Raw genomic sequence first — 24,635 nt, 5'->3', positions numbered from 1 at the left:
GCTTTGGCTCTCTCCCATTCTAACCTCTTTTTTTTTTTTTCCTTCCCCTCCCCCATGGGTTCCTGTTAAGTTTCTCAGGATCCACATAAGAGTGAAAACATACGGTATCTGTCTTTCTCTGTATGGCTTATTTCACTTAGCATCACTCTCCAGTTCCATCCATGTTGCTACAAAAGGCCATATTTCATTTTTTCTCATTGCCACATAGTATTCCATTGTGTATATAAACCACAATTTCTTTATCCATTCTTCAGTTGATGGACATTTAGGCTCTTTCCATAATTTGACTATTGTTGAGAGTGCTGCTATAAACATTGGGGTACAGGTGCAAGGGGCATCCTTTTAAAGGCCATCCTGGTGGTCTGTTATCTCCACCAATGACTACACCTTCTTTTGAAAGTAAGTACAATATAGATTCTCAGTGTTGAAAATATAAAAGATCTTGGAGATCTGTCACCAAGGCTTTTCTATCCCTGCCTCTTCCCTTCCCCCAGACTTATTTCCAAACTCAGCCCTTGATCTTAGCATTCCCCTTGCAGGTCTCTCTTTCCCACCAGTGTCTCAGGCCACAATGCTCTGTTCTTTGTCTAATTCCAAATCCACCAGTTGCTGTGCTGTTTTATTTGTCCTTTTTCATGCTTTCGCTTCTTTGCTCTACATCCTCCTAAATTAATGCACACAGTGTCTGTCTCGTTTCCCACCATTGATTGGCACTGTCCTCAGTATTGCAGTGTTGCTGGATTAGTTTTTCCAAGGCTCATCTTCCTGCCAGTTATCTTCAGTGTCCCTCTTCCATCAAGAATACCTGATTTAGCTTATTTGCACCAATTTATTTTTGCTGTGGAGTCCCAGAATGTGTCTTTTTTATATTCCATGTAGTAGCCAAGGCAAATCACTTCTTGTTTTCCAAACATGAGCCACTTGTCTTTCCATGTGCTTGGATGTTCCCTCTGCCTGGAGGTTTTCCACCCCACTGCATCCATCCATCCCACACTCCAGCAAACCTACACACAGGAGTTTTAAGATCCTACGAGGCTCTTGACTAGAATTCCTTGAGGTTGGGACTTTGTCTTACCCATCTTAAAATGCCACGTAACACCTAAAACAGTGATTTGCGTACATGAAGCATCTGGTGAATAATTTGTTCAGTTAACTTTGTAATTAACAGGAAATGCTTTTCCCTGTTGCCTTTGTATTCAAAGGACTGAAATATGAGTTTAAGAAATCAGGAATTACATATACTCAGGTTCATATTTTAGGAAGATTACTCAGGCAGCATATGAACGCATTGGAGGAGAAGGAAAATGGAGGCACAGGGATGAGTTAGCCAGTCCTTATAGAGTCTGAGGGGAAAGATGAGTCTGAATCAAGGAGGGGTTTCCTGTGTAGTTGATGGGATGGATCTTCTTGCAGAGGCTTGAAAGGACAGAACATGGAGGAGACAGCTGACGAGTTTAATTCGGGTCGTTTGAAGCACCCACGAAATATCTGCCTGCTTAAAAGGCAATTATAAATGAGTCTTGGGTTCTGAGGAGAGTTCTAGGCTGGGATGTAGTTGTGACGTCTGAGCAGGGAAGGGGTGAAAGTTACAAGCAGGGATGAGTTTGCCTGAGGCCCATGCACAGAACGAGAAGAGAAAAGCTGCAGTGTTGTGGAGAGGGTATCAGGAGGGACTAGCCAGGAGGATAGGAGGCCTATGTAGAAAGGCAGGAGGTAGGTTAGGGGAAATGGATCATGAGGTCTAGGGTCCCTGTGTGGCCGGCTGCCAGGAAGTTATTAGTGACCTCATCCACGGCAGTTTCCTGGTGGATGTGCTCCAGGCTTGTGCTGGGTCCAGGAGAGGATGTGGGGATGATGATTGTACATAATCCATTCAGGGAGTTTTCCCCCTCAGATTTTGGAAAGTGTAAGGTGGTGGAGCACTGTCCTAAGGAAGAGGAGAGGGTTTTCAGATCCAGTGTGAAGGTCAAAGGGTTGCCCCGATCGCAAATAGGAAGCTGTTCTGAGGATAAAGGAAAACCAGGTGAGGTGGATAAAGTAGATGAATTTTAGGAAGTGAAAGTCAGGGAATCATGACTGATAGCTTCAGTTTCTATTTTTGATGTTTTGTCCGTTTGATTGCTTTTAAGTAGAGGTTGAGACAAAGGTGGGTAACAAAGGTGGGTAGGTGGGAGGCTTGGGGAGAATGAGGAGTATTGTCACAGTTGTTCTAGGTTTACAGAAGGTGCTGAGCGGGGAGTGCATAGAGACTTCCCCTGGAGACCAGGAGCAAGAGTGGCAGGACACTGCCCCGATGGGTAGTGTTCTTCAGCAGTGCTCAGTACTTTACCAGAAAGGATTAGAGAAGGCAGGTGGTTGAGTCAGTCTTCATTTGAAAGTTTACAAGGCAGACATAGTGGGTGGCAAAGGGGTAGCTGAAGGAGAATATCTTGTTTTAATGACTAAGGAATAGTGTCAAGCCATGAGGTGGCGGCAGTGGACGTGGAGAAAGGAGGATTGAGAGGCAGAAAATCAAGGAATGTTCTGGCATGGAGTAACAGGCACAGTTGGGTTGGGAGGGTGGGCGAGTCTGGTAAACTTACGGACCTGTGCTTCCATCTCCAGGAAAGGGAACAAGTCAGGCGAGGGTAAGGTCCCTGGTCAGGTCTGCGGAAGTGAAGGTGGGAGCGGGGCACAGGTGGTGACATGGTCTGAACTCTTGGAGGCTAGGATGCAGGAGGCTCTGTGCACCTGTCCCTGAACTTTGTTGTGGAGAGGAAGCCAGTCTTCAGGGACTGTCGGGAGAGTGGGTAGAAATATGGAGGTGGATGGATGACAGAAATGGAGGGGCTGATGTAAAGGGGTGACTGTGTTTTCAGCTTGAGATGTGGCACAATTTTGGCTTTTTAAAATAAGAGGTACATTGTTAAAACTGTATGTGTTGTGCTTTTTTAATTGGAAAATTTTGTTGATATTTTAATTGTTTTCATAGTTTTTAAAAAAAAAATTCTCTTTTTTTTTTCTCCCCTATAGGTCCTATTTTGCCGTCTTACAGAGGAGCAACTTAAAGTCTACCAAAATTTTATTGATTCCAAAGAAGTTTACAGAATTCTTAATGGAGATATGCAGGTCAGCTAAATAATGGAAAGTAGAGAAATGAAATGTGGAGCAGGGAAGCAGGGGAGGAAAGGAAACTAGGACTAGTCAAGGATTCATGGTTGCCTCTTAGAAACATTCGGGTGTGCACCGTCACTTAATTCAAAGCCCTTCCAGAAGTAAGAGAACATACAGTTCCATTTGACATGCTTCCTTTTGCCTGTATTGCAGCACAGTTACACTTGAGCCCCACGTCTCGTGGTCCAGAAGAGTAGTGCTAGACACAGGGTCTCTAGTGGTGAGTCCTGCAGGGATGTCTGGTCCTTTGCAGAAAGCAGGGAAGTGGCCCTGGACTGCTGGGGTTAGCAGGTGCATGAAGGAAGAATTAGGATTATAAATGTTTGTGCGAGTGATAACATTTTAGTTACTGGCAGTACTCAGCAGTAGATGGGGGTAAAGGTTTATTCAATAAGCATAGTGGCTTTATAATCAGCATTTAGTTTGAAGCTCCATATAAACTGTTCAGTTTCATTGTGCTTCAGTGTCCTAAAGTGTGAATTGTGTTTTGTTTATTTGACACATAAAACTTCTTAGTCTTTGGTCTGTCCTCATGGGAGGTACAGCTGAGTGGCAAACACCTTACTCTCCGAAACACACTTCCCTGCTTATACACAGAGGTTGACAAAGAGATGAGAATGGGTGATGGGCTGCCCGTGTCCTGTACTGTCTGCGTGCTGTTTCTTCCAGATGAAGTCATTTCAGTTCTTTCAGCCATGGCGCACAGTTTCTTACTTCATCTGTCTTTGGCATCTATGGGAGGTTCTTCAATCATTCACATTTATTCATCTCTCCAAAATCGTCCCTTAACTTAGCTTCGTGTGCCTCTGAATTGGGAAGCCGTAGGTGGTCTAGATTAGCACCAACCCGTAGATACACAATGCCAGCTGCATATGGGATTTTAAATTGTCCTAGTCACATTAAAAAAGGTAAAAGGAAGTGAAATCAATTTTGATAATGAATTTTATTTAACCTGATGTATGTATCTAAAATGTCATTTTAATACATAATCAAACATTTTAAATTATTAATGAAATATTCTACCTTTTTAAAACTACATCTTTAAAATTGGATATTTTACATTTGCAGCACATCTCAGTTTGGACTACCATGCTTTATTATTTTTTTAATTAATTTATTTTTGAGAGAGATAGTGCGAATCAGGAAGGGGCAGAAAGAGAGAGAGGATCCCAAGCAGGCTCTGCACTGCCAGCACAGAGCCCGATGTGGGACTTGAACCCATGAAACCGCAAGATCATGACCTGAGCTGAAACCAAGAGTTGAATGCTCAACCCACTGAGCCACCCAGGTGCCCCTGGACTAGCCACACTGTGTGTGCATAGTAGCCCTCTGTGGCTTGTGACCACTGTATTGGAAGCACAGATCTAGAGGCAGACGGGGAGTTACAGATGACTCTTAGGAGGAATTTTGACAATGTTCCTGATTTGTTCAGATTTTTTTATTGTTTATTTTGTTTAACTGTTGTTTGCTAGTTAAAACTACCGTTGTTGACTTCACTTATGGTTCATCTTTTTCTACTTGAGCTTTTATACTCCTGAGCTTGATTTGAGTCATACTCAGAAAGCTGTGAAGGATGCCCTTCTGCTGGGAGCCTGGAGGGCAGGCACTCCTGGTCTCTTCTTATGCCCTTCTGCTGAATGAACCACCCTCATGTCTTTCCCATTTGCATATTTTCCAGGCAGACACGTTTTCTGATATTCTAATATAAAAGTAAATGGAACTTGGGGCGCCTGGGTGGCTCAGTCGGTTAAGCGTCTAAACTTTGGCTCAGGTCACGAGCTCATGGTTCGTGGGTTTGAGCCCCGTGTCGGGCTCTGTGCTGACAGTTCAGAGCCTGGACCCCGCTTCAGATTCTGTGTTTCCTTCTCTCTCTGCCCCTCCCCTGTTCGTACTCTGTGTCTCTCTCTCTCTCAAAACTAAATAAACATTAAAAAAAAAAAAGTTAAAAGTAAATGGAACTTCAACCTCTGACTCATGTTCAACTGCAGAACTTTCAGTGAGGTGTACTTAGTAATATTTAAATGCATTTGTTCAGTCACCTGCCCGATTTCTCCAAATTTAGATGGGCATTTTTTTATTCACATAAAAGATGAGTCAGTTTTTATATGCTGTGAACTGCATACCTTTTTTTCTAGTGAGAGAAAATAAATCATCAGTAAATTAAATATGACCAGTAGATGTTCAGTCCAATAGGATGTTTTTGTTTCTAGAGAACTTACTTACCTTAGCAAGATAGAAGATGAATGAAGGTTGATTTCTTCCAGCTCCTAATATGCTGTGGATGTGGAGGAAGCTAAGAAGCTGGTGAAGAATTCCTTTTTAATCTGTGTTACATACTGAATATCATCCTTCCCTCCCTTTCCAAGCGAATGTTATTTAAGTGGGATAATTCAAATGCACGTAATTCTTTTATACCATAGATTTTCTCTGGACTTGTAGCTCTGAGAAAAATCTGCAACCACCCTGATCTCTTTTCTGGAGGCCCCAAGAATCTCAGAGGTATTCCAGATGAGGAACTAGAAGAAGATCAGTTTGGATACTGGAAACGTTCTGGGAAAATGATAGTAGTTGAGTCCTTGTTGAAAATATGGCACAAACAAGGTCAACGAGTATTGCTATTTTCGCAGTCAAGACAAGTGAGTATACAGACCTCATACAAGAAACAACAATTCTTTAAGACTTAACAACCAGTAATTTTAAAAATGAGATGTAATTTAAAATAATGATTTTAAAAGTAAATTCACCCCCTGATACTAAGGTGGAAAGCCTACAGATCTCTTTGGGAGCTTGGATCTTTCTCTAGAGTTGGTGCCTAGAAGTTAGCTTTTTAACATTTTTTTTTTTTTCCAACGTTTTATTTATTTTTGGGACAGAGAAAGACAGAGCATGAACGGGGGAGGGGCAGAGAGAGAGGGAGACACAGAATCGGAAACAGGCTCCAGGCTCTGAGCCATCAGCCCAGAGCCTGACACGGGGCTTGAACTCACGGACCGCGAGATCGTGACCTGGCTGAAGTCGGACGCTTAACCGACTGCACCACCCAGGCGCCCCGAAGTTAGCTTTTTAAAAAGGTTTACCAAAGGGGCACCTGGGTGGCTCAGTCAATTGAGTGTCTGACTTCGGCTCAGGTCATGATCTCGCGATCCGTGAGTTCAAGCCCCACGTCGGGCTCTGTGCTGACAGCTCCGAGCCTGGAGCCTGCTTCAGATTCTGTCTCCCCCTCTCTCTCTGCCCCTCCCCCACTCATGCTCTGTCTCTCTCTGTCAAAAATAAACATTAAAAAATTAAAAAAAAAAAAGTTTACCATGTGATTCTAGGGTGTGGGTAGGTTTGGGTCTGAACTCAAATAGATGTCCTGCTCTTTACAAAACTGAGAAGAATTAATAGTAGAGAAATGCCAAAAATACTCTTGTAGTAAGTATTATATTTATCTGCCTCAGAGCAAGAAGCCCCTTTTAATTTAAGCCTGTTGGGGAAGGTTTGACTGTTTAGAGAAATGTGAGAGTACTCACTGCAAGTGTATTTTTGATTTTTAAACTCTTTTCCCCTCCCCCCCTCTCCCAAACAGATGTTGGACATACTTGAAGTATTCCTTAGAGCCCAAAAGTATTCTTACCTCAAGATGGATGGTACCACTGCAATAGCTTCAAGACAACCACTGATTACAAGATACAACGAGGTAACCAGTGTATATAACAGTACAACCAAGTAGTGCTACTCCGTGCAGAGGAAGGAAGGAGAATAGCTTCACTCACCTGAGCCATGCGTACATGGGGAATAGGCAGTGGGTAGGGAGAGACTTACTGCTTTAAACTCTGTGCATTTCTGTATTTTGTGTATGTTTGTGTGTCTAAACAAAGAATGTGTATTCCTTCTTGAAAAGCCAACTCTGAGATATTTCTAATATAATTGATACTAAAAGTAGGAGTTGTGGGATGAGATCTTGACTGACCCACAGTCTCCAGGACATAACCCATTTTTTGTATTGGGAAGAGGTTTCCATGTGTAGAGTATGTAAAGACAGAGGTGAAGAGCTGTAACTAGTCTTAAATGAGCATGCTAAATGTTGCACATCTTACCTCTAGGACACATCTATATTTGTGTTTCTTCTGACCACTCGGGTGGGTGGCATAGGAGTCAACCTGACGGGGGCAAACAGAGTCATCATCTATGATCCCGACTGGAACCCAAGTACAGACACACAGGTAAGGGAGTGTATTAGTGGCATACAGGTGAGTGGCCAGCACTTGGGAGTGTCCTTCGGCGCCCCTGTCAGCTTCTGCATGGAGCTGACATCTTGGTTGTTGCCCAGTCTTCAGCGTGGAGGAAGATACCGTCTGGTCTCACAGACAGGAAGAGTCGCCAGCAGTTTATCTGTAACATTCATCGCTACACCTGGGGTACAGAGAGAGAGTGCAAAGTTACACACATTGTTTTTCAGGTGGAGATGGCTCCGTCTGCCTTTGTCACCTGCCTATTTATCTTCCTTAATAGGCCTTATATATATTTTAGCATCAGTAGCCAAAATTTTAGCTTTGGCAGGGGAAGGAAGCAACCGGCTGTCTCTCTTTTCTTTCGGTAAGTGCTTGTCATTGGGAAGGGTGCTTGTTACCATGCATCTCTCTGCCGCAGGCCCGGGAGCGAGCCTGGAGGATCGGCCAGAAGAAGCAAGTGACGGTGTATAGGCTGCTGACTGCAGGCACCATCGAAGAAAAGATTTACCACCGGTCAGTACAGATGGCTGCTCGCTCCTTGACTGGAGACTGCTCTCCCCGCTGCGGCGTGTGCAGGATGTAGATCTAGAAGTATGCCTCCAGGGCTTGGAGCTGGGAATTTTTTTCATGCATTGCTTTAAGAGTCTTTTCATCTTAGAGCACTAGTTGCTGTAACTTAAAGGATATGTGGGGGTTTTGGGGGTTTTTTTTGGTTGTTTTTGTTTTGTATTTTTTCTTATTAAAGTAAGCTCAGATGGCTTATTTTGAGTTTTTAGAAAACGTCTTTGGGGTGCCTGGCTAGCTGTCAGTAGAGCATGCGACTCTTGATCTCGGGTTCATGGGTTCAAGCCCCACATTGGGGATGGAGTTTACTTAATATTAAAAAAAAAAAAGTAAAAGTCTTTGAACCTGAATGTCTTCGTACCTTATTAAACATCAAGGACTGCTTATGTGTAAACTTCATGTTAACTGTTATTTAAGAGAAATGTACCTATCTACTATAGTGTACCATCTTTTTTTCAAAAATTTTAAGAAGTGACAGAGTTGAAATACATACTGAAATTTTCACATAACATGCAGGTGTGATCAGCATGGGGTAGCCTGGTTCAGATGCCCCTGAGAGACAAGTTGACCAGGATACCTGTTTCTTTTTCCATCTCTCTCTACAATGAGTAGGGGTTTGGGCAGAGGTCGCTTTAACAGTGGGGTGGAGATACTGCCACCTTCTCCCCTCTCCTCTGCTGAAGACTTTATTCTCAAACTGCACCCTAGCTCTTAAAGCAAGGCTCCCTGCTTTCTACCCTGCACTGGGTTACTGCCAGATAGGTATGTGTTCTTCAAGTCCTTATTCTTTTTTTTTTTTTTTTTTTTTGTAATTTTTTTAATGTTTATTTTTGAGAGAGAGAGAGAGAGACAGAGTGTGACTGGGGGATAGGCAGAGAGAGAGACACAGAATCTGAAGCAGGCTCCAGGCTCCAGGCTCCGAGCTGTCAGCACAGAGTCCAACGCAGGGCTCGAACTCATGAACCGTGAGATCATGACCTGAACTGAAGTTGGACACTTAACTGACTGAGCGACCCAGGCGCCCCCTCAAGTTCTTATTCTGAGAGGGCTGGAGATGAGCTGAGTCCCGTGAGGGAGAGCTTCCTTTTAGAGAGACATGTTGTAGCCTGGGTGATAGAAGCAGGACTGCTTTGTGGGGACGTCTGGGCAGGGGTGATGATGATGTGGAGCTTCAGCATAGAGTGAATCAGCAGGCAGAAGTGGGTGAGATGGCTTCAAGTACAAAGCTCAGTTAAGAGAGTTTCCTGAATGCCATCATGGAAGGGTCCTGAAGAGGGCAGGGCAGGGGACCTGCCAGGAAGCTGACTCCTTCCAGCTCAGAGAGGCTGTGAATCACATGATTACATGTAGAAAAGTGTTGTCTGACATGTGATGAATCTTGGAGGTTGAAAAAGCTCACTGGGTATAAATAATATGACATTCTTTGTATTTCAGGTTCTATTAAACATGGGAGACCATCCAATGTTTTATGTACTTTCTGAATTGTAATTTTCCAAGGCAAGAAGTTTGGGTATTATTTAGACATTTGTTCAGCTGCAGTTATCATATCAGTCATAGTTTTATAATTAGGATTTTGAGGCACGGCTAAGCATTGTTTTATACGAGTTTAATTTTTATCTTTTTAGACAAATTTTCAAGCAGTTTTTGACAAATAGAGTGCTGAAAGATCCGAAGCAAAGGCGATTTTTCAAGTCCAATGATCTTTATGAGCTGTTCACTCTGACAAGCCCCGATGCATCCCAGAGCACTGAAACAAGTGCTATTTTTGCAGGTATTACATAAAATAACTTAACTTAGAGTAATAAATTGCAGCAGAATTATGTAGTGTAACTTGAGTGTGCTTTTCCCCTTTATAGGAACTGGTTCAGATGTTCAGACTCCCAAACGCCTTTTAAAAAGAAAACTTCTGCCAGCCTTTGGAACAGACCCTAATGTTTCAATATGCAAAAAGTGCCCTGATTCTAATGCATCTGCAAATGATGCCACATCATCTGAAGAGAAGTCTACAGCGACAGGAGCTGAAGTAAATGCAGTAACATCTGATCAAGTAACATCTGATCCTTTGAAAGATGCCCCTCGAATGCCTAGAGATCTGACTGGTGGTGATGGGCCTGGAGAAGAGGCGAGTGCAGTGCCTAGACCAGAGGAGTCATCAGTGATTAGTGGACATGGGGAATGTTCAGATTCTCCAGGAATCAGCAAAATGGATGGACTGTCTAGTGAAGAAAGCATCCATGAAAAACAAGGTCTTTCTGACAAAAGAGAAAGCTGCCAGGCTCCAACAGACCCTCTTCAGGAGAATAAGCAAACGGAAAATAATTTTTATAAGCACAAGTCTAAAACAAAACATAGTGCCCCAGAAGAAGAGACCCTGGAGCACCATCGCAGGCTGAAGCAAAAGCCTAAGAACTCTAAGCATCGCAGAGATGCCAAGTTTGAAGGAACTCGAATTCCACACCTAGTGAAGAAAAGGCGGTACCAGAAGCAAGACAGTGAAAATGAGAATGAGACCAGCCAGCAGAGCAATGACGATTATGTCTTGGAAAAGCTTTTCAAAAAGTCAGGTAATCTTTTTGCTGAACGTGCCACAGGTGTGCTAGGAACAGAAGATGGGTAGGCTCTTTGTAGCAGTAGCAGCCTTTACTCACAGGGCCAAATGGGCTCTCAGCCGGAAGTAGTTTTTCTTCTAAAATTCAGATTTGGAATATAGTGACATTTTGAAAATCTTATTCACCTCTCTTTTCTGAAGACCTCAAAGCAATTAAACCTTTGGGGAACAACAGTACTTGACTTACAACCACATACAGGAGGGGTGCAGTGCTGTAAGTAGATTTGTGTGACCTGAACACTAATAGGAAGTTTCTGGACATGCTGTATTTATGTCATTTTCCAGCACAGGAGATTAAAGTAACCGTCATAGGGGAGAGGCAGGGACGTGGCCAGAGGCAGGCACTCTGGAAGTGGGAAAGCTGATCACTAATATCGAGGGAGAACAATCAGGAAAGCAGATTCCACAGTTGCTCAGGACCAGGGAGGACAGGCAGTCCTGCACAGCGTAGTCATCCCTGGGAATGTTGTCTTGTTCAGGCCTCTGCAGTCATCGCGTTCACAGTGTGATGGCCCGAGTGACCAGAGATCACCGTTTGTGGGTCTCACTTCGGGAGGGCAGGTTTCTGTATGGCATTTCAGAAGGAAACCCTCTGGGCCTCCTACCTTCTATTTCTTTTCCATTTACTGGTCTGTTTTCCTAGGAAATGGTGTCTTTTGTTTAGTTTTCACGTTTATTTGCATAGAGGCGTTGAAAATGTTATTGTAATTTTTTAGAAACTTGCTTCTGTTTCAAGACAGTTGCTCCCTTGTCATTTCTAATTTTGTAGATTTCTGCCACACTTTTTTTTCGGTCAGGTTAAGCTAGTGGTTTGTGATTTTTTTTTTTTAAATCAGCATTTTGATTTATTAATTAGGTCTATCGTTCTCTACCTCATTAATTTTTGCTTTTATCTTTATTATTTTCTTCCCCGTGCTTCCTTTATTTATTTTATTTTATTTTATTTTATTTTATTTTATTTTATTTATTTATTTATTTTTGCGTTTTGGTGAGTTTTTTTGGCTTAATTTTTATAAGACTGACTTAGAAATTTGTTAATTCATTTGGGGCGCCTGGGTGGCTCAGTCAGTTAAGTGTGTGACTCTTGATTTTGGCTCAGGTCATGATCTCACAATTGTGAGATCAAGCCCTGAGTTGGGCTCCGTGCTGGGCATAGAGCCTGCTTAAGATTCTCTTTCTCCCTGTCCCTCTGCCCCTCCCCACCTCATCTGTGCATGTAGGGAACAAGCCCAAGGGTACTCTCTCTCTAACTCAAAAAGAGAAAAATGCTTTTTTAAAATAAAAAAAGAAATTAATTCATTTTTATTCTTTCATTTTTATTGATACATAAATATTTAAGGCTATGAATTTACCACTGATAACTTCATTAAGTTCTGCTGATAAGTGGCATTTTCATGATCATTAGTTTTTAGAAACTCTATAATTCTGGCTTATATTTTTACATTTTTCCCTTCAGTAAAGAATTAATAGATGGTTTTAAAAATTTCCAGGTAGCAGATAAGTTGAGGGTCGTTAGTAATCCCACATACCTTGTAGGGTGGTGATGAAGGTGACTAGCAACAGCATTTATAAAGTTCCTGGGTCGTGATAGTCAACTTGGCAAATGGCAGCTAAAAATGTTCATTGTTTTTCCTCCACCCACAACAAGATTAGCCAATATAGAAGAAAACATATTGTGTACAAACCGGAATAACACATTACTGTTTCCTTTGTTCTTGCTAGTTGGTGTGCACAGTGTCATGAAACACGATGCCATCATAGATGGGGCCAATCCAGATTATGTGCTGGTGGAGGCAGAGGCCAACCGAGTGGCCCAGGACGCCCTGAAAGCGCTGAGGCTCTCTCGTCAACGGTGTCTGGGAGCAGTGTCCGGTGTTCCCACCTGGACAGGCCATCGGGGGGTTTCTGGTGCACCAGCAGGAATAAAGTAAGAGATTGCTGCTCTCCCATGCATGTGAGGTGGCCAAACCGCCTAGGCCAGGAATAAAGCCAGGGCAGGCGTGGTAGAAAGTCTTGCAGGGAGGGGTTGGGGCAACTGGATTTGCATGACTTGGGGAAAAACATTTATAGTCTTACGTTCTTCCTCACACTGTCTCCTGCGTTCCAAAGCTGAGTTTTCAGGGAAGGCGGCATGATCTGTTTTGCTCAAGAGATGTTGTTAAAAATAAGAGATACAGAATAATAACTAAACTTAAGTAAGATGATTAGCCAGTGTTCAGCAATCAGTAACTACTATGCTATTTGGTTCATTTGTTCAGAATAATCTTTCTACCTGGAATTTGTGGGTAGTTGCCATCACTTGTTGAACAAGATACTGAGTGGTTCTTACTTGAGATGCAGCTGTGACTTCCCAGGAGAGCAACATAGAAAGACTGAAGGGGATGAGCCTCATGGTTATGAAACAGTAACCATGAAGAAGAAAATTTTCCAGCAAAAGATTAAGTTTTGAAAGGGCATTTTCGTCTCTAAGTCCACAAGAGCAAACATTTCATCTACTGTGGCTCTTTTCCTTATTTAGGAGTAGATTTGGTCAGAAAAGGAATTCCAACTTCTCTCTGCAGCATCCTTCTTCAACATCTTCAAAGGAGAAATGCCAGGTAATATGATAGCCTGTCTGCTTTTCGTATGTGAGTCTTAATTGATAGAACTGCTGTGAAAATTTAACCTGATTCAGATGTGAAGAAAATCGCTGGCATAATGGCCCCCGGTATCTGTGTTGTATGCTCTGATTAATGAAGCACCTTCATGTGAAACTGAAAGGACCAGCCAACTTTGTAAAAGACAGTCTTTAACCCAGATCTACAGCAGAATCTCTGTTTTGCCCTCAGAAAGTTAACACAGGGATAGAGGATGTGGGAGTTGCTGCCCCTGCAGCCTGCTCCATTCGGTGGTGACGTACCAGTTCTGGAGAGCCCTACCCTCTAACGTGAAGGTTGAGAAAACCGCCTGGGATGTTGTTTGTAATTTACTAGCCACTAGAACCTTGTGCCCATCTCTCCCTGTCCTGTAACCCCCAGATGCCCTGAGTGCTTCACTGAGTAAAGACTGGAGCAGACTCGGGGCGCCTGGGTGGGGCAGTCGGTTAAGCGTCCGACTTCAGCCAGGTCACGATCTCGCGGTCCGTGAGTTCGAGCCCCGCGTCGGGCTCTGGGCTGATGGCTCAGAGCCTGGAGCCTGTTTCCGATTCTGTGTCTCCCTCTCTCTCTGCCCCTCCCCCGTTCATGCTCTGTCTCTCTCTGTCCCAAAAAATAAATAAACGTTGAAAAAAAAAAAAAAAAGACTGGAGCAGACTCTTATTCAGTGCTCTTTGGTCTTTGCTAGTTAAGGGTTATGTTACTGATAAAAGTTGAAAACTCCCCAAGTTCAGACTCCTGTTTCAAACTTAAAAAAAAAAAATTTTTTTTAATGTTTATTTTTGAGAGAGAGGTACAGCATGAGTGGGGGAGGCACAGAGAGAGAGGGAGACACAGAATCTGAAGCAGGCTCAAGGCTCTGAGCTGTCACCACCAAGCCCGATGCGGGGCTCGAACTCACAAACTGTGAGATCATGACCTGAACTGAAGTTGGGTTGATGCTCAACCAACTGAGCCACCTAGGCACCCCTCAGACTCCTATTTTAGATTAATATGAACACATGTAGAACAGAGAACGTTTCTTTGACTTTCCATGTTCTGTTCTTTTAGCAATAGGGATGTGAAAAAGGTTAGATTTGTGTTGTTGCTCTAGGGAAACTCACATGAAGTGTAAAGTAGGAAAGAGTCAAAAGATTTAAAAGTGAAGAGAAGGAAGTGCAGCTCTACGATTGTTCTTAGCCCACGGTGCCTGGATCAGGGTGGGCTCGCGAGGAAGGGCAGGAAAAGTCTGCACAACCCACACCTCCTAGAGCCGGCTTTCCCACCCAAGGGAGGCTGCAACCCCACCCCCTGCCCATCCCCCTCCTCTCACCACACAGAAAGGGATGGAGTGAAGAGTATAGTTTGGGGGAATTGGGTTTTTAAAAAAATGGTATATAATGGTGGGTGGGTTTCAGTGCTTGACATGCCCCCTGCCCCTTTTTGTTCGATGCCATCTCATTCTTTCCTGTCAGCCTCACTACCCTGGGCACTAGTATTTGCTTATGGCTCCTCAGTGTTTTGGGGGAAGTAGTAGGAGCGTGAATTAGAAGCTGGCATATCACTGCAGTGGTCTTCTTTCTCCAGGACGGCGTCACGAGAAAGGATGGAAAGGATAATGCTTCTGAGCACTTCAGTGGAAAAGTGGAAGATGCAGAGTCTTCACCCGGGGCCCTCCCTTCGTCTTCACTGTTGGCTAAAATGAGAGCTAGGAACCACCTGATTCTGCCAGAGCGACTGGAAAGTGACAGTACGCACCAAGAGGCATCTGCTCCGCCATCTGCCACCACGGAACACGATGATCTGCTGGTGGAAATGAGAAACTTCATTGCTTTTCAGGCCCATGTTGATGGCCAGGCCAGCACTCGGGAGATCCTGCAGGAGTTCGAGTGCAAGTTATCAGCCTCACAGTCTTGTGTCTTTCGAGAACTATTGAGAAATCTGTGCACTTTTCATAGGACTTCTAGTGGTGAAGGAATTTGGAAACTCAAGCCAGAATACTGCTGACATTACTTTCTAAACTTTCGATTGACTTTTCCTAATGGAAATTTCTGGTTATTAATCCTATAACTAATAATCATGTTTGTCAACAGAAGTTGGCTGCATTTGATGTTTACTTTGAATGATATCTACCTCATAATTTAAAATTTCAAGGAAGAAGACATTCATCTCCAAAACTTAAAAGTTTTAAAAATACTTGGGTTGATGTTTTCATTTTGGCACTATGAATTATGTTATAAAATCAGGGACCTGATAGTTAATCTTTGGATCGCATTTGTTCCTCTACCCAAAAGATGCTGTCGGGGAGCACATTACTGCTCGTTTAGATGTTTGTAGACCAGAAATCTCAAGAATTCTTTTATTGGTGCTAAAAACATGTCTTATATTCATTCAGACCTGTTCAATAAATTAGTTCATCAATATCTGGTAACAGATACTTATTTTGGAGGCATAGGTTTTAAACATTTAAACTTATTTGTTACCCATAAAAAATGAGATTTGGTGTCTTATGAATATATCTGTCTCATAGTCTTCCTTTTAAGATACTGTTAAATCAGCAGGCATTTTCATTAGTAAAGCATGAAATAGCTTGGTAATAAATAAGACCTATACTTGCAAAAGGTTGTAGTGTTACTAAGCTTATGTTGGCTTTACTTTAAGCCAAGTGCGTCTTCCTACCCCCTACGGGGACTGTCTTTTAGGAATATAAAATGTGTTATCTTAAAAAAATACACAAAACTTTAAGCAGAACCAGAAGTAAGTACAAATGAAACCACCAACATACACGTGCACACAAATGTCACTCCGGACCACAGCCGATATACCATGATTACTGTGTAGTGACCACCCTGGCGGCCTGCTCCCTCTGTTCACATGCCGAGCGGTAATTTGGAGCATTTTTTATTTTATTTGTTGTTTGCTTTCTGAGGATGCTGATTACTTTGTGTTAGGCACCGTCGTTCCCCTTGTGTGTTATCTTCTGTCCAGCGGTTTTCATCTGTCTTTGTGCTTTGCATTTGCTGTGACTCTCCTGCTCCAGAGGTTTGCTTTGTAGCTGTTTCCTGGCTGTTGTGATGGTGTTGTTCTGATCCTCTGTTTTCTTAGCCTTGATTTTCTCGTTTCCTGCCCTTTGTTTTATCATCTCAGCTCTGAAATCTTGTTTTAAGTTCGTTGTATTGCTTGCATTTCTTCTAGAGCGGTCACAGTGCAGTTTGTTTCTTGGATTTGTTTTCTCTGGCCTGCTATATTTCCTGTCTGCTTTTTCTGTATCATGCTTGCCTTCCTCCTATGCCATTTCTTTACATCTTGCTTCTGCTGCAAGAGAGCTGCTCTGCCCATATCTGTATGTTCTTCCCTGTGACGCAGAGGGAAGGGAAAGGACTTGGGTTGGGGGTCCGGGAGAGCCTCTGCTGGGCACCACACAGCCCTGGTTGGAGGATTTGCATTTTACCTCTCTGATCTGAGGTTCTGTTTGATAGCCTGGGCCCAGGCATCCCTACCCGTAGACAGGAGATGGCAGAGAGTCATTCCCGCTAGGATTTTCTGCTTTTTAAAAAAAAATTGTCTTATTCATCTTATTCTGTTTTTAGAGTGATTTATATGTTAGAGGAAGAAGATGCTATTATTTTCTTTAGTCTGCTGTCTTTATCCAAAAGTCATAGATGGGATTTTTAAACAGCTCAATAAATCCTGAACTTGAGAATTTGGCTCAGAAGGGAGTTAAAACTCCCTGGGAAGTTCTGGGAAGAACTGGGAAGTTCTTTTTTTTAATTTAATTTTGTAATAATCAGCCTATAAGAAAACTACTTCCCCCTTGTTCTTTGATTGAATTTAGTTCATTCTATCTTTCTTGTCTGAGATCTGAACTCTGCTGAGCAAGAGAAGTTGCACGCTTCTTGTCAAGTAGAAAATGCTATCAAAAGGGATGATGCAGTCAAAGCAGGGTGGTCCTCACTCCAGTTCTTGTCTCAGCACTACCACTGTCATGCTGGGACCTCGGGCAGGTCGCTGCTCTGCCTGTGTCTCAGTGTGACATCTATGAACACTGTCACCATGCCTCCCAGGTGGACAGGCTTAGAGGACGATGCTCTAAGTGTCACGATTTTAATAATAGTAACTTATTCATTTAGATGAAATCTACTTTTTGCAACTTTAAAGGCTTTGTACAATGTAGATAGATTTAATGTATTTAACATGTTATATTGGTATCAAGCTATAAAATTTTCTGAAATTTTAAAACTTCCTTAATTTATACATGAATATACTATCACTGTGTAAAAAATTTCAGGCAATACTTTGTCTCCTCACTGTTCTTGCTCCTGTCCCAGAGATAAGTACTGTATGTCGTGTGTATTCTTCCAGGCTGTGTCCCAGGCATTTATAAATACCCATGGCAGAGACTGCTGCTCTCATGTGCATTTTCCCCTTTTCCTTTACTGACAAGATTTCCTGAGTTTTACCTGGGTACGTGACTACTCAGCTACAGACTTGACTTCCCGGCCTCCCTTATAGTTAAGTGTGGCCCTGTGACTGGGCAATGGGATATGAGCAGAACTTCCAGATCGGGCCCTTAAATAAGGGACTGGTGTACACTCTTCTTGCCGAGATGTCCGGGGGACCTTAAGCAGTGACATGGGATCGACATAGGTCGTGTGTTGAGGCTGGAAAAGCTGGCCTGCCAGCCTTGAACTGCTTTCTTTTTACCTGTTCCTTAAGAATAAAATAAATTCCTGATTTAACCACTGCCTTTTACAGTCTGTTTATTACAGCCTCCAGTTTTGTTTTGGATATGTGATCTATGTAGATTATGTCATCCTTTTTGCAGCTAGCTTTTCATTGGACATTATATGCAAGATATCTTTTCATCCCTACAATTATGGCTTTACCTTCATGGAACTGCTGGTTTAAAACTTAGATTTTTTTCAGGGTGCCTGGGTGGCTCAGTCAGTCGGGTGATCCCAAGGTCGTGGGATTGAGTTCCGGATTGGGTTCTGCACTGAGCATGGAGCCTGCTTAAGATTCGGGGCGCCTGGGTGGCTCAGTCTGTTAGGCATCCGACTTCGGCCTAGGTCATGATCTCGCAGTTTGTGAGTTCAAGCCCCACATCGGGCTCTGTGCTGACAGCTCAGAGCCTGGAGCCTACTTCAGATTCTGTGTCTTCCTCTCTCTCTGCCCCTCCCCTGCTTGTGCTGTATCTCCGAAAAATAAATAATTATTAAAAAAAAAAAAAAAAGATTCTCACTCTCTACCTCTGCCCCTCTCCCTGACCTACACTCTCTCTCAAAATTTTTTAAAAAATTACATAGATTTTAATTTTAATGGATATAGTGAAACTGCTTCCTTCCGTTTATACTCCATCCATGAAAGGACCCCATTCTCCACACCCTTGCCAACAGTAGGTAGCATCAATCTTGGGAGGTTTGTTTTGTTTTTAACAAGCCTTGTGTTTGAAAATACCTTGTTTGAGCTTGAATTTCCCTGAAAACCAAAGATTTCCATGTTTTTTGGCCATTTGTAGATTCTCTTGAGTGTTGCTTGTTCATATCATGTTTGTCTAGTTTTACAATTGGTTATTAATCTTTCAGGGTCCCTCCCCCCAAAGAAAAATGAAGAGGCAATTGCCCCAACTATTATTGAACTTTTTCGTTTTTCGTTCTTTTCTCTGTTCATTCTTTTCTCCACCGATTTGAAATGCCAGGTTTATCATATGCTAAATTGTCTTTTCAAGGAGAATGGATCTAGATGTCTATTCTACCAACCACACTCTTCACTGTCATTTGATTTTGTACTATGTTTTGCTTTCTATAGGCAAGTTCCTAGTCCTCCCTGCCTCTGCCCGCATTGCCATCTTGTTTATTTCCTGTTCCAGGTGAGTCTTAGAATCAGTTTATAATGTCACTAAGATTGTATTGTTCTTTTGATTGGGATTGCATTAGTTTATTGACTTGAGGATAATAGACTTCTTCAAATTAATACAAATTTTCCCATTAGGATCATGATAGGTCTCATTTTGTTAATTAAAGTTTTTTATATTCTTGGATACATTTTTAATAACTTTCTTCATAAAGATCTTGCCACTTTTCATATTAGGCTTATTCCTAGGTATTATATAGATTTTTAGTTTTCGTTGGAGATCTTTCTTACATAAAAATTTGGAGAATCATAACATTCATGTATCTACTTTCCTTATGATACCATTTATCATACAGAAGTTTTAAATTTAAGTGTAGTCAAATTCAGTCTTTACATATTTTTCCTTATTTGAGGATCCCTTTCCTAACCTGATGTCATTATTACATTCTCATAAATTGTCTTGTAAATTCCATATGGATAGTTATTTTTCTAGCACGTTTAAAAAAAACAGCTCATCCTTTCCTGATTTGTGAGGCTATCGCTATGATTATATCCAATTTTCATGTAACTATGGGAATATTTCTGGGCTTTTGTTAAATTGGTCCACCTATCTAACTTTGCCAATAACCCACTGTTTTAATCATTGTAGCTTTATAATTGGTTATTGTATATGATAGAATGATTTCCCTCATCTTCCAAAAATGCCTTAGTTCCTAGTTCCATATTTTAAATAGGACATTTTTAATACATATTTATTATGAAGACATAATTCCACCGGGTCTTTCACTTACAATAAGATCATATACATCTTACATTTATTTCTAATTATCCTATAGTTTTGGTTGCTACAGTAAATAACATTAGAAAGACATTTTCTAGTTGATAAGAATACTGTTGATTTTACATATTGGTGTATATGTAGCAACCCTGCTAAACTATTTTACTAATTAGTCTATAAATTGTCGTGTATGTAACAATCGTGTCAACTGCAAATAATGACAATTGTGTTTCTTTCATTCCAATTCTTACATACTTTAAATACTTCCAATATGATAACCTGATAATGTAGGTGACAACCATTGGCATCTTTGTCTTATTCCTGACATCAAAGACAAACTTCTAAAGTTTTACCATTAAATATGCAATTGCTGTTATTTTCTAGCACATGGTCTTTATCAGGTTAAGAAAATGCTCTTTCCAGTCCTAAATCCAGTGCTGAATTTTATTAAATGCTTTTTCTGCATCTACTGATCTGTTAGTTTTTCTCCTTTAAATATCTCTCTTAGTGTCATAAAGTACAGTCAAGTTTTCCAGCATTAAAATATCTTTTAGACTTCCAGATTGACAGTGTTAGGGAGTCCATGGACCTGCTATCCAGAAAACAACTATAATTGGACAAAATATCAAGAAAGCCCCCCTCCCCTGCCAGATCAATTAATGTTTCTGGAAATAGTCCTAAGGACATACTGCAAATGAAGACACAGTCAAGAAAATCAACTAAATCTTGGTAAGAACAGCAAGAGTCTGTGACTCTTGAGCCACAACCCATTTCTTCCCTGCCTTTTCCCACCTCACTGTGATGACAGATGCTGTAATCCAGGTGGATTTAGCCATGAAGACAGGGCTCCCTTCGTCTGTTCCCAAAGGGTACAGTATCTCACTGGGAGGAGTATGTGACCAGCATTTCTCATTCCCTCTAGCTCCAAGTTGCAGGGATTAAGTTCATGGAGTTAAAAAGTACAATAACAGGAATGCCTGGGTGGCTCAGTCAGTTAAGCATCCGACTTTGGCTCAGGTCATGATCTCACAGTTTGTGGGTTCAAGCCCTGCATTGGGCTCTGTGCTGACAGCTCAGAGCCAGGAGCCTGCTTCAGATTCTGTCTCTCCCTCTCTCTGCCCCTACCCGGCTGGTGCTCTGTCTCTCAAAAATAAATAAATGGTAAAAAAAATTTAGAAAGTATAATAACATTCAAAAATTTAGATGGGCTCAGCAGATTTGAAAGGGAAGAAGGGTCAACCAACTTACAGATAGATTGATGGAGATGATGCTATCCAAAGAGCAGAGAAGAATAAGAATGATGAAAAATGTACAAAGCCTCATAAAAATGTAATATACCATTAGGTATACCAATGTGTGCATAATGGTAGTACCAGAAGGAGAAGAGAAAAAGAAAAAATATTCAAAGAAATATGGCTGAAAACTTCCCAAGTTTATTGAAGAACATCCATGAAGCTCAAGGAACTCCAAGCAGGATAAGCACAAAGGGACCTACAGGCACATCATAGTAAACGTGCTGAAATCAAAGACAGAACATCTTGGAAGGAGCAAGTGAAAGATGACGCATTATTTACACGGGAACTTCAGTAAGATGACCAATTTCTCAGAAGAAACAATAGAGGTCAAAAAGCAGGGACAACACTCAAAGTGCTCAAAGAAATAAAACTATCAATCAGGAATCCTAGATCCAGCAAAAATATTATTCAAAAATGAAATACATACTTTTCCAAATAAAAACAGGAAGGCTGTTGCTAGCAGTCCTGCCTAGCAAGAAATACTAAAGGAAGTTCTTCCAACCGAAAGCAAGTGATTTCAGATAGAAATGCAAGTCCACATAAACAGCCCCAGTAAAAGTAATCATGTCATTATAAAAGACACTATAAATGCATATTTTTTCTCCTTTCTTTCCTAAACTGATTCAAAAAGCAATTGTATAAAATAGTATGTGTGTACTGTATTGTTGAGCCTATAACATGCAGAAATGTAATATAGGTGCAACCCTTTGCCAATAACAACACAAAGGAGGTGGGTGGGAGCAGAGCTGTAATGGGCTAATGAAATGGTGACAGGTGACAAAATAATAATTATAACAGTGTACTGTTGGGTTTGTAACATTAATAAATCTGTATAACTGTAATACAAAAAAGAGGAAAAGGCAATAGAGATATAGAGGAATTATGTTTCTATACATCATTGGAATTAAACTAGAAAAACAATTTTTAACAGATTCTGTTAACTGGTATATGGTAAACCCTAGAGCAACTGCTAAGAAAATAACTAAAAAAATAGTGAAAAATCATTAATGAAATTAAAATACTACATTACAAAAGAATTCAATGCAAAAGAAAAGAGTAAAGGAGGACAGATGAATGGATAAACAAAATATAGCATGCCCATGACATGGAATATTACTCTGCCATGAAAAAGAATGAAGGCCCGATACATATTATCACATGGGTGAACCTCAAATATATTACGCTAAGTGACAGAAGCCAGACAGAAAAGACTATATATTGTATGATTCTGTTTACATGAAATGTCCAGAATAGACAAATCCATAGAGCTAGATGTAAATTGGAAGTTACCAGAGGCTGGGAGTAGGGGAGTGGATGTGGAATGACTGCTTAATACGTACGCAGTATTCTTTGGGAGGTGAGTAGGATGTTTTGGAACTAAACAGAGTTGGTGGCTGCACAACATTGTGAATGTACTAAAGGTCACTGAATTTTAAGTGAAAGCACTTAAAATATTTCCAGGTGTTCAATATTGCTTTCAGTCAATATGGTAAGTTACATTTTTTTCTGCAAAATCGTGCATTTTATCTAAGTTTTCAAAGCTGTTCCTTTGTGGGTATCATCTCTTTGTCATTGGTGTTCTGCATTTCATTCTAGTTTGTGTGGATTTATTTTGATCGTATATGGATTTTGTGCTTCCTGAATTTGAAGATTTGTGTCTTTCAATAATTCTGGAAAACTGTAGGCATTATTTCTTTGAATATGCATCTCCCAGTTTTCTCTATTCCCATCCTTGTGGAACCCTTTCTTTCTAGTTTTCTATTTAAGCCATCCATTGCATTTTTAGTTTTATATTTTGTAACTCCATTTTTAGTTTTAAAACTAAAATTTTTATTTCTAAAGCTGCTCCCCACCCCAAACCTTCCTGAGTTTGTTTCACACTATCTTTCTCTTTGAATTTTTCTTTTATGGCTATAATTTTAAGCAGTTGTTTTAAAGACTGCATCCAATTACCGCAAGGGCTGAAGTTTTTGGTATTTGTCCTGTTCTGTGTTGTGTCTGTTGGCTCTTCCCCACAGTGGATTGTTTTGTGTGGTTTCTAACGTTGGATGTGAATTCTCTTCAGAGGGATGGTTATCTGTGGGTGTAAACCATGCCTCTCCAATGTGGTTTTGCATTTGTTGATGTCCCATGATATTATCAGCCTGAGACCAATTTTTGTGTTAATTTCTTGGCTTGAAGCTTCCTGGATCACATGGTAGTGTGTAAATTTGAACTCTAACCCATGTGAGCCTATAGTTATAAATTGTCAGAGGGTGGGTGTAGGGGTGAGGTATGAGGAGAGGAAAACACCCCCAGGAAGAATTCAGGCTCAAAGAGAAACACTTCTTTGTTCCAGGAGGAGCCCATTGTTTTTCTGAGGATTGTGGCTATAAGTGGGGGTCCTGCTCTGACTCCCTTGTCTCTTATCCATGTTTTGGTGGTAAATCCAAATTTCTAGATTTCAGGAACAGCACTTTTTTTTTTTTTAAGTTTATTTATTCGCTAAGAGTGCGCGAGTGAAGGAGAGACAGAGAAAGAGGGAATGAGAGAGAATCCCAAGCAGGCTCCACGCTGTCAGTGACACTGATAGCGTGGAACCCAACGCAGGGCTCAAACCATGAAATTGTGACCTGAGCCGAAACGAGAGGTGGACGCTCAACGGACTGGGCCCCCCAGGTGCCCCCAGAAATAGCACTTTACACTGTGCATGCACTACTCTATATTCTTCAGGTTCTTTTTCATTTGTAGGCTCTGACATTTTACTTTGTGAAGAGCTCAGCTTTTACATTATAGAATGTTTCTTATTTACAAAGACCTTTAGATGATCCTATGTGTTATATTGCTGAAACTATGGTATTTTCTGATTAGTCATGTTGGTAAAAAAGGTTTACAATAGTGCTTGGCACAAAAAGTAAGAGCTTAGCTGTTATTATTTTGTTGTTGTTGTTACTGTTGAATTATCTTTATAGTTCTAAGATTTTGACAGCTGATTCTCTTATATATTCTAGGTCTTTCAAATATCATCTACAAATAATGACAGAATTTTCTCTTGCTTTTCAATACTATTACCTCTTATTTTTTTCTTACTTAGTTTCTCAAGCCCACTGATAGCCAGGATTGGTGATAAGGGTGGCCACTTCCCATATTTTAAGAGTATTTGTGCTGTTTCTGGTTGATACTTCTTTTTTTTTTAATGTTTATTTTTATTTATTTTGAGAAAGAGAGAGCACAAGTGAGGGAGGGAGAGAGCGGGGAAGAGAGAATCCCAAGCAGGCTCTGTGCTACGTGGAACCCAACACAGGCCTTGATCCCATGAACCGTGAGATCATGACCTGAACCAAAATCAAGAATTGGATACTTAACTGACTGAGCCACCCAGATGCCCCTCTGGTTGATACTTTTTAATGCGTTAAAAACTTTTATTCCTATTCCTAGCTTACAAATTATTTTTTATTAAGAATGAATGTTTAATTTTTCATTTGCATTTTCTGCATTTACTGTGATGACAAGACTTTTCCTTAATTTGCTACAGAAATTAGTATAGTAGATCTAGTTTTTGTTGCATCAATTCATTCA

General features: G+C 41.2%; 1 protein-coding gene across 4 annotated transcripts in view; it reads left to right on the top strand.

Annotated features, from left to right (window-relative positions):
• ERCC6 (ERCC excision repair 6, chromatin remodeling factor) overlaps positions 1–17,890 on the top strand; it is a 79,932-nt gene extending 62,042 nt beyond the window's left edge. For 3 of the 4 annotated variants that reach the window (XM_047825245.1, XM_047825244.1, XM_047825246.1), the window contains 10 exons: positions 3,013–3,108; positions 5,574–5,789; positions 6,722–6,832; positions 7,239–7,358; positions 7,786–7,880; positions 9,557–9,702; positions 9,788–10,495; positions 12,262–12,466; positions 13,058–13,136; positions 14,739–17,890. In XM_047825245.1, coding sequence (XP_047681201.1) covers positions 3,013–3,108; positions 5,574–5,789; positions 6,722–6,832; positions 7,239–7,358; positions 7,786–7,880; positions 9,557–9,702; positions 9,788–10,495; positions 12,262–12,466; positions 13,058–13,136; positions 14,739–15,158 — 2,196 coding nt within the window. In that variant the 3' untranslated portion in view covers positions 15,159–17,890. Of the gene's footprint in view, positions 1–3,012; positions 3,109–5,573; positions 5,790–6,721; positions 6,833–7,238; positions 7,359–7,785; positions 7,881–9,556; positions 9,703–9,787; positions 10,496–12,261; positions 12,467–12,797; positions 13,137–14,738 lie in introns of all 4 variants that reach the window. The other variant, XR_007145338.1, reaches the window with a different exon arrangement.
• The last annotated feature ends 6,745 nt before the right edge of the window (positions 17,891–24,635 follow it).

Source organism: Prionailurus viverrinus, chromosome D2 (assembly GCF_022837055.1).
Source record: "Prionailurus viverrinus isolate Anna chromosome D2, UM_Priviv_1.0, whole genome shotgun sequence".
In the NCBI taxonomy this organism is placed as follows: domain Eukaryota; kingdom Metazoa; phylum Chordata; class Mammalia; order Carnivora; family Felidae; genus Prionailurus; species Prionailurus viverrinus.
Note: the sequence above shows the minus strand (reverse complement) of the source record. Positions and strands in the feature narration are given on the sequence as shown.